The 20,215-nt window shown below is 40.3% G+C and overlaps 1 protein-coding gene across 2 annotated transcripts in view; it reads right to left on the minus strand.

Moving 5' to 3' along the window:
• The window catches only part of ATP8A2 (ATPase phospholipid transporting 8A2), a 604,668-nt gene that overhangs the window by 531,592 nt on the left and 52,861 nt on the right, over window positions 1–20,215 (minus strand). The window contains exon 1 of one of the 2 annotated variants that reach the window (XM_013049724.2): window positions 17,363–17,507. The exons of the other annotated variant lie outside the window; for it this stretch is intronic. Coding sequence (XP_012905178.1) covers window positions 17,363–17,429 — 67 coding nt within the window. The 5' untranslated portion in view covers window positions 17,430–17,507. Of the gene's footprint in view, window positions 1–17,362; window positions 17,508–20,215 lie in introns of those variants that run through there. 2 annotated transcript variants of the gene reach the window in all.

Raw genomic sequence — 20,215 nt, forward strand, 5'->3', positions numbered from 1 at the left:
CCTCAGATTAGAGACATTTAGAGGAAAAAAGATTGTTACGGTCAGCCACACATCTGTCATAAGTGACTGTTCACAGCAAGGAAGGGAAGAACTGCACAGGTCCCACAAGTGTAACAAGCACAGCTACCCGGAGTCCATTTTGAATCATTAAGAAAAGTCTGTATGACAGTTCCTAGGGGTCCTGATGCTTTGCCCAAAGTTATTTTTACCTCAAAACTTTCCTATTACATTTTTTAAAAGATTTTATTTATTTATTTGACAGGCAGAGATCAGAAGTAGGCAGAGGGGCAGGCAGAGAGAGAGGAAGGGAAGCAGGCTTCCCACTGAGCAGAGAGCTCAGCACGGGGCTCGATCCCAGGACCCTGGGATCATGACCCGAGCCGAAGGCAGAGGCCTCAACCCACTGAGCCACCCAGGTGCCCCTTCCTATTACATTTTGATGAATACTTTTCACAAGTTAATTTATCAAAACTGCATTTTTAAACAACTTTAAATATTTAATTTAGTGTCTCTGATAAAGCTAAAGAAGATATTTGCTGTTTGAAATATTTAAGATCTTCCTAAAAATACAAAATGTTTAAAACAATATACAGTAATAGGGCGTTTGGGTGGCTCAGTGGGTTAAAGCCTCTGCCTTGGGCTCGGGTCATGATCGCGGGGTCCTGGGATCACGCCCTGCATCAGGCTCTCTGTTTTGCAGGGAGTCTGCCTCCTCCTCTCTCTCTGCCTGCCTCTCTGCCTGCTTGTGATCTCTGTCTGTCAAATAAATTTTTAAAAATCTTAAAAAAAAATTATACAGTAGTGTACCTTAAAGACATCTGTGTCTGTAAATACATTTATAGTCAGTGAATTACTATATACTTAATACAAACTTAAGTAGCATATCAATCTTTAACACCCCTTATCTTTAATAATTAGTAATTATTTTTTAATTATTTAATGAATAACACCTTTAATGCCTCAAGTATACTATATTGATATTTGATTTATACAAAAATGTCATAGCCAAGCTGACATTAAAAACCAGTCATAAGATTATAAGGGAAGAAAAGCACCTAAATAGAATTTAGTAGAAGAAAATCAAGATGATATTCTGTGGTACACAAAGAATAGAATATACCATTCTCTTTCTGCCCTCAACAGGGAAGTCTCCAGAGGTAAGTGTACAGCTGTCCCATACTTTCCACATCTCATATCACAGCAGTCACTTGTGTGACTATCACTTGAGCAAGGCTGTGAGCTTCCACTACATTCTCCAACTAAAAATTATAGATATCTTAAACTCATGAAGATGTATTTCCTTACAGAAGAGGATAGTACTTCCCTTTTTAAACTCTACATTGAGATTTTTAAAATTGAACCCAGCATGATGTCTGTGTGTTTTGTTGGGTGTAACTTCCTACCACTGTAAGAACAACCCAAGTGAGAGGATTTCCAAGCAACTGGCTCCCACCAACTATACCATGGTAAGCCCAGGAAGTCTAAGTTCATTTAGAAGACAAAATGCACACATCAACAACCAAATAAAAATTAAATGAGATCTTATCTCACAAATTGATAGTTTAAAATACCCAACTGGAATTTCTGTTTCTGACCATGAGGGGTATAAGGAGATCCAGACTAGGACCTTTCCACTAAATGATTAGAAAACTAGAGAAAATATAGGAAACAACTATTTTCTGATATTGAGCAACAGATGGTCTAAGTAATCCTTGAGAGAAGAGAAACAAACAAAGGGACCCCTATGATCATACCTTTCTATCTGAAAATAACTTCTGGACGAAAAGTGAAGAGAACCCAAACAAAAACCTCACAAAAGCCTCCTCGCCAAATTGAGGTGACAAAGATCTCAGTGTGAGGAGGCCAAAATGCTGAGAATTTACAGGACAGAGAATGGAGAAGGGGAGAGCGATGCAGAACAGAAGCTCCAGAAATTTGCATAAAGTTCACCTTGAACCTTTGGCTAAATTCCAATCTGTACATGCATATGGCAAAACTCCTCAAGGCCAGGGAAGAATAATTACCAAGGAACTTTCAGAGGAACCATTTCCAGAGTTCACACAAAGCCATGAAATTGTTAGAGGTGCCATGAACCACAGTAGAGAGGCTTCATCGACTACACTGGGAATCATGTCTGAGCTGTGAGACTAGCATAGACCTATAAGAAAAGCCACTCTAGACCTACTGTAATAGCTTGAAAACCAGCCTAAATACAATCAGATTAATCTACAAATAACTGAGCAAAACAAAGTTCAAAATTCCTAATGGGAATTAAAATCTAGCACTCAGTTCATAATGTATGGTATTCAATAAAAAACTACTAGTCATGCAAAAAAAAAAAAAAAAAAAAAAAAAAAAAAAAAAAACAGAAAACCTGTATGAAACAAATGCTCCAGAAGCAGCAGATAATTCCATAATGGAAACAGGCCCATAAGTGAGAACAATGTGAAATTACCATACAAAGATGATGAAATAACTCGTATGAGTAGATGCAATTGTTCAAGGATTTAGAGGGGGGAAAAAGGATATAATAAGAGATGATATAACAAATGGAACTTCTAGAGATGAGAACTATAATATCTGAGATGAAAATGATGCTGGGTGGAGTTAAAATCCAAGCAGGCACTACCAAGGAAAGAATTCATGAATTCGAGGAGAGAGCCGCAGACCTATCCCAGCTGAAGCACTGAGAAAAACGTATCAACAGAGCCCTGGTGACCTGTGAGGCAGTGTCAGGGGTCTACGGTATATAGAGTTAGAGTCCCAGGCACAAAAAGGGGTGAGGTGGGGGCGGCAAGGAGAGAAAAGACAAAAATAGTTGAAGACATAATTTGGAAAAATATTTCAGATTTACTGAAAACTATGAACCGAAAAGGTCCAGAAGCTCTATGAACTCCAAGCAGGATAAATAAAAACACATCAAGGCATATCACATCCAAATGACAAAACCAGGAAAAAAGAAAAATATCTTTAGCTGGGAAAGACATAGTACATATTGAAGAACAAACATAAGAACTTCCCCAGGCTTCTCATTGGAAACTATAAAAGTCTAAAGAAAACAGAACGTCTTTGAGATTTTTTTAAATGTTAATTTTGAATTCCTTATAAATCAATAATATCTTTCAATAATGAAGGTGAAGTAAAGATTTTTTTTATACAAGCAAAAGCTGACAGAACTTAGATACTACAAGTTAAAGGAAGTGTTGTAGGCTAAAGAAGACTATCAGAAAGAAACTGATCCCATACAAAAGAAGGAAGGCCTAATGTTGGAACTATATAGGTAAGTGAAATATTTCCTTTATAAATTCCTAAAAATCGTTTGATGGTATAATAGTGTATTATGGGAATTATACTTAGAACTCAAATGGATAGTGCAACAGATAAAAGGGGAGTGAATAGGGGCGCCTGGGTGGCTCAGTCGATTAAGCCTCTGCCTTCAGCTCAGGTCAAGATCTCAGGGTCCTGGGATCAAGCCCCAAATCGAGGCTCTCTGCTCAGCAGGGAGCCTGCTTCTCCTTCTCTGACTGCCTGCCTCTCTGTCCACTTGTGCTCTCCCTCTGTCAAATAAACGAATAAATAAAATCTTTTTTAAAAAGGGGGGGAGTGAATAAGAACGTACTATAATAAGGCTCTCATATTAGACGTAAAACACTTCTGATAGAAAGCAACAAGTGAAAAGATGCACATAGGAAATCCTGGAGCAACCACTAAAAATATAAAACAAAGAGCTAGTTAATAAGCCTAGAGTGGAGATAGAATAGAATACCTAAAATGCACACTTAATACTTTTTTAAAAAGCAATAGGAAAGGAAAGGGCAATGAAGAGACTGGACAAGTAGAAAGCAAGCAGCAAGATGAGAGACTTAAATCTAATCACAATGACACCTACATTAATTATAAATTGTCCACATACTCCAATTTATTCAGTTGTCAGATAGAATAAAAAAGATCCAACTATAGGCAATCTGCAAGAAATCCACCTTAAATATAAAACACAGATAGGTTAAATGGGAAATGGAAAAAGTTACCATGCAGACCATCAAAGGAAAGCTACAGCATCACGGCATCAGACAAAACAGATTTTTTTAGAACAAGAGTATTACCAGGGTAGAAAAGCACAATTGATAATGATAAAAATGGCAACTCACCAAGAGGACTTAATCCTAAACATTCATGCATCTAATAACAGATCTATGAAGCAAAACCAGTAGATCTGCAAGGAGAAATAGATGAAGCCACAACTACTTTGGAGACTACAATACTTCTCAGTAATTGATACGAGAAAGAAAGAAAATAAACAATGAAATACAAGGTGCGAACAACACTATCCATCAACTGACAACACTATGAGAACACTCTACCTGACAAATGAGAAACACGGGCCACTCAGCAAGATGGACTATGGCCTATACAAGTCTCAACACATGAAAAAGAGCATTTGAAATTATATAAAATCCATTCTGAGCACAATTAGAAATAACGGAGAGCTCTTTGAAAACTACCTAAATGTCTGAAAATGAAACACCCTCCTGAACTGTAAGTAAAAGAAGAAATTAAAAGAAAAATCAGGAAATATTTTGAACTAAATAAAAGTAAGGCTCTGCTTAGGGGCCAGGAGGCAGGGCAGCAGCCTGAGCAGTGGACACATGAAAATATTTACAATGACTACCTCCCTCACTTTTCTTGGGATTATTTAGGAGAAAGATAAGTGAGACATATAAAATACATTCCATGCTGCATTGCAAGCACCAAGAATACCTTCAATCGTACAGCTTGGCCCTCTGTGCATGCTCAGGAGAAGATGAGGCCGCCGTGGACGTTTGGAGAAGGGAGGAAACAGGCAGACGAGGCAGTCCAGCAAGAACAGGAGTGAAACCAAAGTGTCGGTAACACCAGCCCGGGCATCTGGAGCCCATACTGTGTTTTATATTCATGTCCTCTCACCTGTAGTGACTCCAGGAGGCAGGCATTAACTTCATTTTCTATACAGGAATCTTCTAAGCTGGTTCACTTGTTGAAGTTCACAATAGCTGTTAGAGCTGAGGAAGAAGTCATGATCTAAGTGCCTCATCACTGCCTACTTGAGAATCCACAGGTGGTTTCTCAGTGAGTGGACATCTCCAGGCATCCCACAGTCTTGTCCCATCAAGTTCATTTGGCCGTCCACTGATCTACAAGCCACATGCATGCTTTTGCTGCTGCTCTGCCCAAATGCTTCCCCCCCCACACTCTGCCTCCAGCCAATCGCTGAATGAGATAGCCTCACTGGGACCAAAGAGTCTTCCTCTACAAACTTTTCATGGCCCATTGAGAATTTAAGTTGTCTTTCTCTTATACAGTCTCTATTTAAGGAGCACAGTGAGAGTTTATACCAATATGTGAAGATGTATATTTTAGGTAAAAGAAACTTTGTAAATATTTGACTAAAGTCAAATACCTCAATTCCATCAATATAACTCGTGACCACCTGTGCTCAGAACAATGTGGTGCACTCAGGACAAAGAGGAAGGAGACAGACCCTGCCCTTCATGGGTCCCCCAAGTCAGGGGTAAAGGAACGCTGTATACAAGTAATTTCCAAAGAGAATATCAAGTGCTACAAGGATCTCAGATACCAGGGTCGGCGGAAGTATGTCAGGTGACCTCCTAACCAAGTCAAAGGAGGGTAATACAAGGGTTCTCAAAGGGGGTAAATGCTAGGCCCATATTTAAAGACAAATAATGAACAGAGAGGATGCAACAAGGCATTCTGGATAAAAGTCATATATATAATTCCTCCAAGGGAATAACAAATATGCAACATTATGTTCTGGAGGCTGCAAGATGACCCATGTGGCTAAAACACAAGGCATGCATCATGAATTGAAGGAAGAGAGAGCAATAAGAAGAAACCCAAATCTGGGGGGCCTTGAAAGCTATGTGAGGTCATTGAGATGTTGTAAGCCGACTGAGAGGTAATCATTGAAGAGGGGGAGAAAAGGTGTGATCAGACATGTAAGCACTGAGCAATGTCACCCTGCTTGGGTCAGAGGGGGAGAAGAGGGAAGCCGGGGAAGGACCCGAGAGGCAGGTTAAATCACCATGTTGACCAACCGTGTAAGGGACAGTGGCCCCAAAGAAGGCTGTGGTAGATCTGAAAGAAGCAGAGAATTTTGGAAAATCACTAAGTCACTGGACTCACTAGAGTGACCACCTGAGAGAGGAAAGCAAGGCCATGAAGGACACTGGTTTGGGTAATAAGCAATCAACAGGAAGACCATCAAGCACAGGGGAGAGAATGATGTCAAGGTATCTGAATGGGTGAAAGGGATTCAAAGGGAAGAAAGCACAAAGGAGACAGACGAGGGAGCTTGTTGCTTCAAACGCTGATATTAAAAAAGAAGACAAGTCCAAAAAAATGAGCTAAGCTTTTATTCTCAGAAGCTAAGAGAAAATTAAACACAAAGTAGAGAAATAGAGAAGAGGGGGGAAATAAATGAAATAGAAAGTAAACCATAACAAAGACCAACAAAACATTTGTAACATATATCCAAGGATGTGGATGTATGACAGAAAAAATGCCTACAAAGCAATGGCAAGAAGAAAATGGGCACTTGTTTCTGAGAACAAAAATCTTTGCTTATACCTGAACACAAGAAAGACAAAAGCAAATATAATCTAGCAAAATAGAAAACTTTCCCCAGTCACCCCGTCAAAAAGACATTATACCAGGAAATTCACTTGAAAACACACCCCAAGCAGAAATACAGCCTCTAGAATGAGCAATGCTGTGGCTGCAAGGTGGCTTCCCTGCCTGACCACATTTTAAGAAAAGCCCGACACTAGGAAAGCTTGGGAACAATGTCAATGGAACTCTGGCCTACAGCAACCTCACATTTTACAGGTCATTAACTGGGCACAGCAGGTGCCTTACTCCCTGATGGGCTCGGGCATGAAGACCACAGCCCCTGCCTCCTTCAGCTGCTGGGTTAGCACATTAGAAAGACAAAATGATAAAAGCTTATAAGAAAGTTAATGAAGGAAAGGGAAGAGCAAACAGGAGATTTATGCCCAAAATTTGTGAAGGAGAGAGAAGACAAAGGTTCCCAGGTTCAACATCTACTCACTCCCAAATCACTGTCCCCCTTATTGTAGCCAATAGATCATATTCTCTTAACATTAGGCAAAACAAATTTAAAATTTAATTTAAATTTAAAATCTTTTACATTTTTAAAAAATTTTGATTTTAATTTTTAAAAATTTAAATTTAAATTTAATTTAAACCTCAAAATTGTTTTAAAATTATTTAAATTTATTTATTAAACATTTATTTATTTATTATTGAACATTTATTATTATTAAAAATCTACTAAAACAAATTTTTTAAAAGTCTGTGTGTGAGAAATATGTATAAAACGAGGCCTTGTGTCTTGGTCTTATCCTTAAGAAAGATGTTTGGATTCTGTACTTGTGTTAAATTAATTCTTTGTCCCTTTCAAATGAGAATCTAATTTGAGCTCATTTTATTGTGCTAACTGCATTAATGGCTTTAAAATCATTCCAGATAGGCAACATTTTTTTAAACAGAACACAAACAATAATCTTTGAAATAACCCTGAACAATTTGATTTCTTCAAAATTAAGAACTTTGATTCCTTAAAAGATATTAGGAAATGGAAGAGGGAAGGCAGAGACTGGACAAGGCTATTTGCAATATGTGTATCTGACAAGAGACTTATGCCCCAGATAAGGAATGCACACAAAACAGCAAGATGTAAAGACAAGATGAGGCAAAGACTCGAACAGGTATTTCACAGAGAATCCTCAAATGGCCAATAAGCACATGAGCCCATGCTCAACCTCACTCATTAGAAGAACTCAAATTAAAACCACAGAGGAGGGGCGCCTGGGTGGCTCAGTGGGTTAAAGCCTCTGCCTTAGACTCGGGTCATGATCCCAGAATCCTGGGATTGAGCCCCGCATCGGGCTCTCTGCTCAGCGGGGAGCCTGCTTCCCTCTCTCTCTCTGCCTGCCTCTCTGCCTACTTGTGATCTCTGTCTGTCAAATAAATAAAAAAAAATCTTTAAAAAAAATAAAATAAAACCACAGAAGAGGCACTAGTCACCCTCAAGAGCAGCAGGGGCACCTGGGAGCTCAGTCGATTAAGCGTCTGACTGTTGACTTCAGCTCAGGTCGTGGTCTCATGGGTTGTGAGATCCAGCCCAATGTCAGGCTTGGTGTGGAGACTGCTGGAGATCCTCTCTCCCTCTCCTTCTGCCCCTCATGATCGCTTGTGCTCTCTCTCGCTCTCAAATAAATAAATAAATAAAATCTTTAAAAAGAGAGAGGCACTCGTCATGGTCATTGGAATGGGGATCAATTGCTGTGAGAATATAAATCACTTCCACCACTCTAGAAAACCGTTTGACAGTTTCTAAAGTATACATCTATCCTATGAGTTACTCCTGTGTATTTTAGCCAAAATACAAGTTATGTCCACAGAAAATACATACAAGAATTCTATTCACAGAAGCAAAAACAAAAAACAAAAAAACAAAAGCAAAAAGCCCTCAGATGTCCATCAGCAAGGGAGTGGATAAGAAAATATTGATCTATCATATGGTACATCACTCACAAGGCTAAATATCACTGACATGCTGGCTGAAGGAAGCCAGACAAAAGAGTATATCCTATAAAATTCAATTTAACTGAAGTTCAAAGGCAAATAAATCTGTGGGTGATAGAAATTAAAACAGTGATTGCATCTGGCAGGGAGGGGACTCCCTGGAAGGGGGCACAAGGGATCTTCTAAGGTGGAAACTGTCTACATTTTTATTTGAGTATTGGCCACAGGCATATAGATATATAAATATTCACAGAGTCATATACTCCAGATTTGTAAGCTTTATGTTAAATCTCCAGAAAACATTAAGATAAAATATCTCAAATGCATTTGTCCTCCAAGTGACTTATTTTACTTAAAACATTTTATCACTTCACAGACTCACTGATCACCTAGTATGTGCCAGGCACCCTTCCTGGCTAAGAGCTACAGCAAAGAGTAAAAGAAACACAAGTCTGTGCCTCCGTGGAGCTTATACTCTAGAGGGAAAATGGACAATGAAGAAAACAAGTTGTTATAGTATTCATAAAAAGGTAAGATCGCCAAAAAATATATAAAAGGGGATGAGGATAGGGAACGGGGGAGCAGATTACAATCTAGGCACTGACTTCATTAAACTACTGTTTAAATCAAATCATAGGGGCACCTGGGTGGCTCAGGTCATGATCCCAGCCAGAGTCCTGGGATGGAGCCTGGCTTCGGGCTCCCTGCTCAGCAGGGAGTCTGCTTCTTCCTCTCCCTCTGCCAGCTGCTCAGCCTCATTAAATGACTTAAATCAAATCATGATGAACAGGCACATACAATAAATTACATGTACGGTTTTCTAGTTACAGGAAAACATGTATCTTAACCATTTGTAAGTGTACAGTTAGTAACATAAAGGACATTCACATTTTTGAACAGCCATCTTGCAACATTGGAACTTTGTCCCCATTAAACACAGTTCCAGTGGCCCCCAGCCCCTGGCCACCACCTTCTGTCTCTATGACTTTGAGGACTCCAAGCACCTCCTAGAAACAGAATCCTACAGTACTTGCCTTTTGTGACCGCCTCTTTCACTTACTACAACGTCCCAAGACTCACCCAGGATGCAGCCTGTTAGAATCCCCTTCCTTTTTGAGGCTGAATAACATCCCCTGCATGAAAATAACACATTCGTTTATTCACGGATGGACACGTTGGTGCTTCTACATTTTGGCTATTATGAATGTGTGTGCAAGTGTCTCTTCAAGATGCGCTTAATTCTTTGGGGTCTACACCTGGAAGCAGAATTGCTGGATCATGTGGTAATTTCACATTTAAAACTGCGCCAAGGAAGCTCAGCCTGCTTTCCACACGGCAGCACCCTTTTACGATCCCACCGACAGCGCACGTGGGCTCCAATTCTCCACCTCCTTGCCAACACTTGTGATTTTCTGGGGTTTTTTGTTTTAGTATGTTATAGTAACCATCTTAAAGGATGAGAGGGCTTTGTGTTTTTTTAACTGCATTTCCACATCGTTGGTGTCACTCGGATTCCTGGAAATGGCAGTGGTCTATCGTCCCAAGTTAGCTTACCTGAAATTTACTAACCCTCTTGCTTTTGTGAGCTTTAGTGGTCTGCAAAGGCCTCAAGGGAAGGAAAAAATCCAATAAATTCCATTTGCCCTTCAACAGATCTCAAGGAAATGACAGCATTTCAGCCTATGAGACTTTAAATGTTAAAATAAATTTTCATCTGCATTTAAGATTAATCATGGTCTTTATAGCTTGAAGTTCTTAATTTCTATTCAGTAGGCTTCATTTGTTACACATAATGGTACAAGAAAAATAGCTACCTCAGAGTTATAAGGGTAAAATAAAACTGAAAAAATAAAACTAGTCTAATCATTGAAAAAATTACACATAAGGACGTTTTTTAGTGTGAGTATTTGTCGACTTTGGTAATTCCCCATCATTCAACACTACTCATATAAAGTAAGGAGGAGGAAAGTCTGGGTGGCTCAGATGGATAAGCCTCTGCCTTCGACTCAGGTCATGATCCCAGGGTCCAGGAACAGAGCCCCACATTGGGCTCCCTGCTCAGCGGGGGGCCTGCTTCTCCCTCTGTCTCTGCCCCTGCCCCCCTGCTCATGCCTGCGCACACTCCTGCTCTCAAATAAACAAAATCTTTAACTAATTAATTAATTAAAATAAACTGAAGTAAGTAGGAGAGGATCATGATTTGTGCCGAAGCTGCAAAAACCTGAGTCCCATACTGTAGCCAGGATGAAAACATGAACGAGGAGACGGGCCATGAGAAGACCAGACAAGTGACGCAGGACAGCTCCCAGAATACTTCACAGCACAGCCCGCACAGACTTCCTCATCACACACACTTGGCATCAAGATGTCATTCTGTACCCCAGGCCCTACCGCTGCTGTTCCAATCGTCAGGTGGGGACAAAACCAGTCAACCACCAAAAGCAACACATCTTGACAAACGATGCTTTAGATTCTTCTCCCTACTACAGTTTTCAGCTGCTGCAAGTTTCACCAGTTACAAGAAGTGGTCTAGAAAGTCAGAATCAAATTCGTGTTCTTTGAATTTGTATATTTTAGTAGCCATTACATCATTGTTCTAAAGTTGCAAAAGCAATGTTAAATACCTAACAATTCGAGATGATATTTAAACTCCTGGTCTAACACCAAATTAAGAAAAAGTAATTTTCAAATAAAGTGAACATCATGACTCTCAGTCAGGAGCTTATGGTTTTGAGCTCACGGCTTTCCTTTTTGGTGCCCACGGAGGTAAACAACCTATTCTAAGTCAGAATATTATTAGACCATTTTCAGGTGTCACTTCTGGGTTTCTGGCTTCCTATATACCATCTAATTCATCTTAAGTTTCCACCTAAATATTTTTATTGCAAATAACTATTTTAAGACTCTGAACATCTTTAAAATATATTTTGCTAACATTTACAAAAAGAAAAAAGCATTCCTTGAATCACTGAGGCTGTTTTTGCTTCTTTGTAAGCTATAGGACGAATAATCCTTATCTCCAAGGCAGAGAATTGAAGGAATGCTAGCTATAGGCTAAGTATCTGCTCATAGCACAGCTGCTCTTCTCGCTGTCCTCTGTCAGCCGTGCGGTGGGTAGGCTGCACCTGCACGAGGATGGCATTGTAGATAGAGTGTGTTACCTGTGGCGTAGCATCTCCTCCAGCTGCAGGTCAGGGACATGGTGCTCCGTCCCTCACACGGGGTGCATGAAGACAAAAGCAGCCGTAACCGTTTGGAGATGTCTAGGTATTAAGACCTCAAAGCTGATCCCCAAGATAATCTGAGAGAATTATATTGTGCCCTGAAACTGTCCTGTCCTGGCATGAAACATCGCTCTTGAGTACAAGAAATTTGGGGATGGATAGCAGAAAGTTAGAGAAGTGAGAGTAATTTTTAATGAAAAAAAATTTTAACTTTTTACCTAACAAATTAGCAAGGGAACACACTGAAGAATGCTCATTGGTCTATCTTGCCAGATGGCAGTAAAATTTCTTGATGAATAGAAGCTTCTTGGCTTGCTTTAAGTGCAAGTCACATCTGAGGATTCATCTTTGAGCCCGTGTGCAAGGCATGAGAAGAACCACAGCCGAGACTTCTGTTGCTGGGCAGGCTGGCCACTCCCTCTCATTCACATCTCCACACGGAACTCAGCTACACCAAGGCAAGCACCACCACCACATCACCCAAGAAGGGGTCAAATGGGTGACACAAACAGCCCACAGAACTTCTTCCTGCTTAACCTCTGCTCGTAAAATGGCTCTTGGATTTTAATCCTGAAACTCCAGACAACAAATATTTCTCAACATGATGGCTTTTGTTGGATATTTATGTGGAAGAAAATGTATGTAAGACCCAAAACTCAGTACACTTAAAACCCTATGCAGGATAGTTAAAAGCCAAGAGCAGGTGGGGAGAAAAAATCAGTCATGTGACTGTATGTATGTCAGTATGTATTTTAGAATTACAAGACATTTTAAAAGTCCACCAAGTAGCAAAGGATGTGCAGAGGCAATGGCAAGGTCATCCGTAAATGGATAGCGAAGAAGACTTTCTTCTACAGAACGGCCTGACGGATTCTGCAGCCCCACATGAAAAACATTTACAGAAGTCATTAAGATGGTGAGTGAAGTTCCATTGTGTAATTTTTTCCATCCTGAAGCACCTCCCATCTCCTTGGAAGATTTAATGCTGTTTTCGCATTAGGGAGACCCTGCAGCAGCCCCCAACCTGCTAACAGTGCCCAGAATCGCCCCTGCCCCATCCTGGCACGAAGCTTGTGCTGGGAGAGCTCGCAACTGACGGGTACAATTTCCACTTGTGACATGCCATACCACGTTGAAATGTGGGATAAATAATTCTTCCATAAAAGGGCTAATGAAATATAATCATCAACAATGAAATAAAAGCCCAGCATAAATGAGTCCGAGTTTGCTAACAAACTTGGGTCAAAATGGGGAGATTATATTTTCTAATTCATCTCTTACGGTCTTTGGCTATTTATAAAAGATAAAAATCCCTCTATAGAAAAAAATCCAAAAAAGTTAGAAATACCTTTAAAAGCTCTTTTAAAAAATATGATTTTTTAGAGATGGACATCCTTCCTAAAGATGTACTGAAGTTCGCTAGATTGCAAGTCTCCTACCCAGAACCTTCTTTATTTCTCATCTGTCCTCAGAGTTTAACTGTCCCACAGGTAAAAATCCACTAAGTATCACAGAGTCCCTTAGAGATACTGACGAATCTAAGATTTTAAAATTGTGACTCTGAAAAATAATAAATATAACAAACGGGGAAGAGAATTAAGACTCTTCATATTTCCGGGCGCCTGGGTGGCTCAGTGGGTTAAGCCACTGCCTTCGGCTCAGGTCATGATCTCAGGGTCCTGGGATCGAGTCCCGCGTCGGGCTCTCTGCTCAGCAGGGAGCCTGCTTCCTCCTCTCTCTCTCTGCCTGCCTCTCTGCCTACTTGTAATCTCTGTCAAATAAATAAATAAATCTTTAAAAAAAAAGACTCTTCATATTTCCTAAAAGGATACACACCAAAACATTACTAGTTCTCTTCTTTGGACTTTAAGAATATAAAGGACTTGTTTTTTCTTTATTCCTTGTTTGCTTTTTTTTTTTTTTTTTTTTTTTTTTTGAGTAGGCTCCAAGCTCAGTGTGGAGCCCAACATGGGGCTTGAACCACAACCCTGAGATCAAGACCTGAGCTGAGATCAGGAGTCAGATGCTTCACTGACTGAGCCACCCAGGCTCAGTTTATTCCTGTTTTTATCCTCATTTTCTAAAATGAGAACAATTAATAATCAGAAAAAGATTAAAATAGGAATCCATTTTATTTCTATTTGTTTTCCTTACCATTTTCTTATTTTTTTAAAAGCTGTCTTCTTAACATTGGATTAATAAATTAAGACTGCCTTATCTTATCGACATATAGTTTTTCCTATCTAAACTTGAGGTTGCCCAAAGGCAAAGAATCCTTTTGGGAATTATGAAGATCCCTGAGTACCCACCTGTTTAAAATTTGCCTCAGTTTCCCTCTAAAGCAGAGTATATGCTCCTTCAACCTCCTCTCCCCTACCTATTCTTTTAGACTTCAAATAAAGTAGAAGCTTCCTTCATGTATTGTCTTCAAAATCCATTTGTAATCCTAACTAAAAAATACATAGCTCTCTAATCCTGTTGAATGATGAGGTTTTTACAATCAAGAAACGGTTAGAAATGTTAAATACAAATCCCTAGCAATACCAGGAAAAGCTTTATTTTAAAAAGAGTGGTATTGATTTTATTTACACTATTTCCCAGAATACCACAGCTTGAAACGCTTTGAGGACTAATTTTATAGGGCTTTGATCTGTTGAAAAGCCATCAGATTTCTTAGCATAAACATATCCCTGGGAGGAAAAAAAGTAAAATATGTAAACATCTGAGTTTTTATATTAAAGTCAAAGCAGTTATTAGCAATGAGATCTAGATGGTCAAAATATTGTTCTGAATCCAAATAACTAATTCTGATCCTAATTGGAAGGCAAAATTTTTCACGAAATCAGTTTAGCCTGCAATTTAAGATAAAATTAGGAGAAGAATAAATAAGATTCTGGCCAAATGGTATTTCCAAAAATTAATAGTTTACATTTTATTTTCCATTTCTAAGGCATGAGCGTTCTGTGTGCAACTGAGCACTGCAGCCAGACCTCAAGAATCAAACATGTGCACTTGACTGGTCAAGGAACACTTTAAGAACAGGCTAGAAACAATGTGAACCACATGATACACCTGAGATTGTCAGGGGAAGCCCACACCACTCCTTCCTTCTCTCCCTACCCACATACACCCAAGTCGAGGAATAAACATATTACAAGATGTTTTTCCCATGAAATCACAGAAAGGTGTTGGGGCCAAAGCTTAGGAACTCAAACCTTGCAACAACTCACAGATTAAAAACCAAAGGATAAAACAGTTAGAAGTCATTCTCCAGACTGCTTTAGCTTTCTCCTGAACTGAAGGCGTACACATGGAGCCTCACTAAGGCTGACACTCCCCACCCCACGGACAGTCAAGACAATCCAATGTTTGCGTGTACCTCTTTACCTAACATGACCGCTAGAGGACTTGGGTCATAAACTGTCTGGGTCATTTACTGAGAAGGAAAATGTGTATATTTAGGGAAAAAAATTTAACGTCAAGAGTGTTAGGCTTCATGAAAGAAGATTTACCCACCTGAGAACACAAAATACCACACAAAAATACCTAGAAGCCCACTTAGTTATGAATCTTAAAGGGATTTTTCTGGGAGGGCTCCCTTTTGAGAAATGTAAACACGGTCACGTCATCCACAGAAAAAGCATACAGGAAGCAAATGAGCAGGCTAGACTGCTTGTGCGAACTGCAGGGACATGACCTTTGTTGGCAGGAGCCCGGCTCCTAGCTAGGGTGTCCCTGGCCAGGAGGCTCCATCATGCCTCCGAGATCAGCTCATATACATGTGACCGAATGCAGACCCAAGATTTTGCTAGGAACCATCAAAGCTCCCGAACTAGTCACTATTCATGCCAGTGGCAGGAGAGGGAGGGGAGCTCACTGCATGCTTGTGGAAATCTAAAGATCCCCAATGATGAAAGTCAACCGACATTTTGCATGGGGTTTCTGCTCCATCCCAGGGGCCCCAGAAACACCTTAGCCCGGGATCCACTGCAGAAAACACCAAGCTGTCCTGAGGCTGGGAGCAGCTAAGCATGCAGATGCACAAGGGCCTCCGGGATCAATCAGCAAAGGAATGTCAAGTGCCAAGTGCTGTGGGCCAAGTGATAGCACAGCTTCTGGGCAGGCTCCTATGTGGTCCTTCATGCACAGAGCAAGCCCAAAGCTTTAAAACTTAAGACTTTAAAAATCAGTCACAGGCATGGGTAAATAGAATGTGGTATATCCATATGATGGAATATTATTTGACCATAAGTAAATAACAGTCCAATTCATGGTACAACATGGATGAACTTTGAAGACCTCATGCCAAGAAAAAGAAGTCAGACACAAAACACCACATATTGGAAGATTCCATTTATAGGAAATTTCCACAATAGGCAAAACCATAGAGACAGAAAATCGGTTCGTGATTGCTAGGGGCTCCGGAAAAGACAGAAATGGGGAGTGACTGCTGATGGGTATGGAGGTACTTCAGGGGCAGGGGATAAAAATGTCCTGTTACTAGATAGTGGGGGTAGCTGCTTTGGGAAGGTATTAAAAATCCACTGAAGTGTAAATTGTAAAGGAGTGAATTTGATATATGATTGATAGCCCAGTAAAAAACAATCACGCACTTTTCAGTATGCAGGTTATAAAGAGTGAAGAATTAAACTTTTAAAAAATGCTACAAGTTCACATTTCACTAAGAAGTCCCTCATATTAAAGCAAGGTAATTACCTAATTAGAAGAAATCAAGTTAATATGAAAAACTGGATCTGAGATAACCTCAGGTGGTTCTCTAGAGCTGTGGGAATTGCCGGGGGGAGGGTAGAATCAATTCCCATTTCACATAACTGCATGGGATTTCTCTGCACTGAAGTAAAAAATAAATAAATAAATAAATAAAAGCACATAAAATTAAGTTTGAGGCTTTCCAGTCCATTCACAGTATTTTTTTTTAAATCAAAATAGTCAGGAGACAGATTATAGATATATGTGTACATCACATGTGTAATTTATACGTTATAGATGTATATATATGTATTGTATATGTGTTACACATACGATGAATGCCTACTTTATAAAATATATTTTAGGAAGGAGTATACACTTATACAAGGAGACACAATACCAACTATTCCATTCCTGTAAAACATGCTCAATTTTGTACCATAACTTTCTACCTTATTCATCTCTCGAACATCTCAAACAATCCTCATTTCTAACCACCATTCCTCAACCCACTTCATGGCCTCCTGCTACCATCTTCTGGAATCACTCTTCTAAGATCAAGAGCAACCCCTTACCTACCAAATCCAGCTGCCCACATGCTCTATCCCACAAACCCCTCTGCAGCGTTCAGCCTTAGAAAGCACTCCCCACCCCCCCGCCCGCCATGTTGCAATAATCCCCATTTGGGTTCTAGGAATCTGTGTGCCCAGTTTTCCTTACAGTTGTTGTTTACTTCTTTCCACACAGGTGACTCCCTGCCGACCCTCCACCTGTGAGGTTCCCCCCAGTACTGCATGCAGCTCCCTCCCCTGTTGCACACTTACCCGAGGTTATGGCCTCCTCTTCCAAGCCGGCCTGGGTGCTAGACCGTTCCCACAGACATGAGCCCATATTTCCAGCTGCTTACCAGACATCTCCACCCAGAGGTCCCACATACTTCTCCAGCTCTTTAAAACCAAACTGAATAAACTTTCCTCATTCAATGTGCTGTTTATCTAAGCTCTCCAACCACAAATGTCAGAGCCATCACTGACTTCCTGCCTCAGAGGCCACTCACTGTTTTCATCTCTACAAGCCCAGGCCCTCCCCCACAGTCTCCACAGCCATCCTCTCCAGGGTCTCATCCTCTCATTCCAAAGCATCGCACACCTGCTGACACCTGCCCAGACCACCTCCTTCGGTCCCAACACCCAACATATCACTCCAGGCCTGTGATAGCACCTCCCGCCTCCCCAGGCCCTCCTGGCCTACATAGGGGACCTGAACATCTGTCGTGAAACACACATGGCAAGGTGACTTCTCCTGCCTCAGCTGCCATCCCACCGAAGCACATGAGCAGTAAGTAAACCCCCTAATGCACCAAGTTCCTACATGACCCCAGCTTTTCACACATTTCATTGGAAATCTGTTACCTTTACCAATTTCTTGAATAATTAATACACTTAAAATGGAAACACCCACAGAGTACAAATGGCTATAGCATAAAGAAGAGCTCATCCATTCAGCTGCCTGGTTTCCTTCCTTGCCGGCGACAACCAGAACTGGAGGAATCCTTCCAAAGAATGAATGCACTTGATGTTTTCTTTAGATTCTAACTGCCTACTTCTACTGGAATATAAAGAAATTATAGAAATACTAGATGACCCAGTAATTCCACTTCTGGACATTTACCCAAAGAAAATGAAAGCACCAATTTGAAAAGACATATGCCCCCCACCCCCGTGTTTACTGCAGCATTATTTACAAGAACTATGACATGGAAGTGACCAAGTATCCACTGATAGATGCGTGGATAGTGAAGAGAACACACAAACACACACACACACTGGATTATGTAGCCATGAGAAAGAAGGAAATGTTGCCATTCATGACAACATGGAGGGACCTAGAAGGTTATTATACTAAGTAAATAAGTCACAGAAAAAGAAATCCCATATGATTTTGCTTATATGCACAATGTAATTTAAAAACAAAACAAAACAAAACTGGACTCCAATACAGAGAACTGGTGGTTGCCAGTACCAACTCAAATGCCCCATATTTTATCGAACACTTGCTTTCCAAGAAAATCTGAAGAGTTAAATTCTCGCTAACATGTCCAATAAGAAGGACCCTTGAGGGTCGAGAAGGCAACAATGTAAAAGGAATTATACCTATACACCTACTTCTTTAGAGAGTCAAATTACATCCTCCGCACACACCCCAAATTTAAGACACATAGGAGATTTAATAGAAAAGGATTAAAAAGAACAAGAGATCCATTTTATTTTATATTCAGTTTCAATAGTAAAGCTCAGACAGGGTGGGGGTACAATAACAAAATACTATCAACTCTGATTTCAGTCCCAGGAGTCTGCCCAGCTTCTCCCCCTCTATTAAACCACATCTCAATTGATCACAGCGAGAAAGCACTCTGTGTCCTCCACAGACTTTTTTTTTTTTTCTTATTTTTTGGTGGGAGGGGGAAGTTTCTAGATTTAAAACAGAAAGATTGATCTTGGGCAATAGTGGGAAGAAAGGCAAATGGGAAAAATGTATATTCAAAACACAGCAGTAATGGAACAAACGCGCTAGCAGTAGCGAAGGAAAGAGAAGCCCATTTGCAGACTTTCCCAGAGCTGTGTGCTTTAGTCAGGCCCTCAGTTTAAGAGATGTGTTGTGTTTCAGAGTATAAAAAACACCCATAGCTAGAAAACAAGATGAGGGGCAACGATCATCCCTGGAATGAACAAGGTCTATGAGGAAAGAACTCAGGATGCATTTTTAAACACAAAAGCCCCTCGATGAAATGACTTGGTTTAAGTGAACTTGTTCCAAAAAAGAGCATTCAGAGTATTTTAGAATGAAGTTTCAAAGAAATCCTGTGAGCACTTTAATCTGTTTTGCCATACACTTCACATTAAGAGCAACAGAAGCCTAAATGTGTGCATATGACTGGAACATTCTGGCCAGAAGTTCCTGCAGGAAGCCAGCCGCAGGGCACTGGGGACAGAAGAAAATAATGACCAATCAAGTCCCTCCTAAACTGGAAAGTCGCTAAAATCCAAAACCACCTTGTTTGATGACGTGGTTCTAGAGACTGCTTTTAGAACCATTAACTCCAGAAGAAATGCCACATGGGTAGGAAGAATGAATGTCAGGTGAGGCTGAAATTTCTTAAGCTCTAAATCCTAAGAGCCTACCAGTCCTTAGGACACACACTTTCAGTTATCTTGTTGAAAGCAAAGCTTGATGCCAACAACTAATCTCCCACCAATGAGCTGACCAATGAGCAGAGAGATGGTCAACAATCAGAATATGCAACTGTTAATGAGAATGTGTCTGATAACCTTTAGGGTGCCATGACCTAAAAAACTGGTGGATAGTCCACATTCCCAGGGCTAAGTGGAAAAGGCATGGTCTCCTAGCTGGTCAGAAATATGGACTGGGATGGCCTTTAGACAAACAGCATGGAAGTATACAACAAAATCCAAAACTCAAGCCCACCTTTACAACTCCATAACAAAAATATTGTAAGATGTACACAAATATACGTAGTACCAAGGATTGCTCGCCATGCTTTGTAAAAGCTAGATAGCCTAAAAGTTTATCAGTGCGGGGGTAATCATTGGGTTACAGTGGCCCACACGTACCACAGCCTATAACACACCATTAAAAAATAGACTAGATGTACAAAT

Source organism: Mustela putorius, unplaced genomic scaffold, assembly GCF_011764305.1.
Source record: "Mustela putorius furo isolate JIRA1106 unplaced genomic scaffold, ASM1176430v1.1 tig00003942_pilon_pilon_pilon, whole genome shotgun sequence".
NCBI classification, from domain to species: Eukaryota; Metazoa; Chordata; class Mammalia; order Carnivora; family Mustelidae; genus Mustela; species Mustela putorius.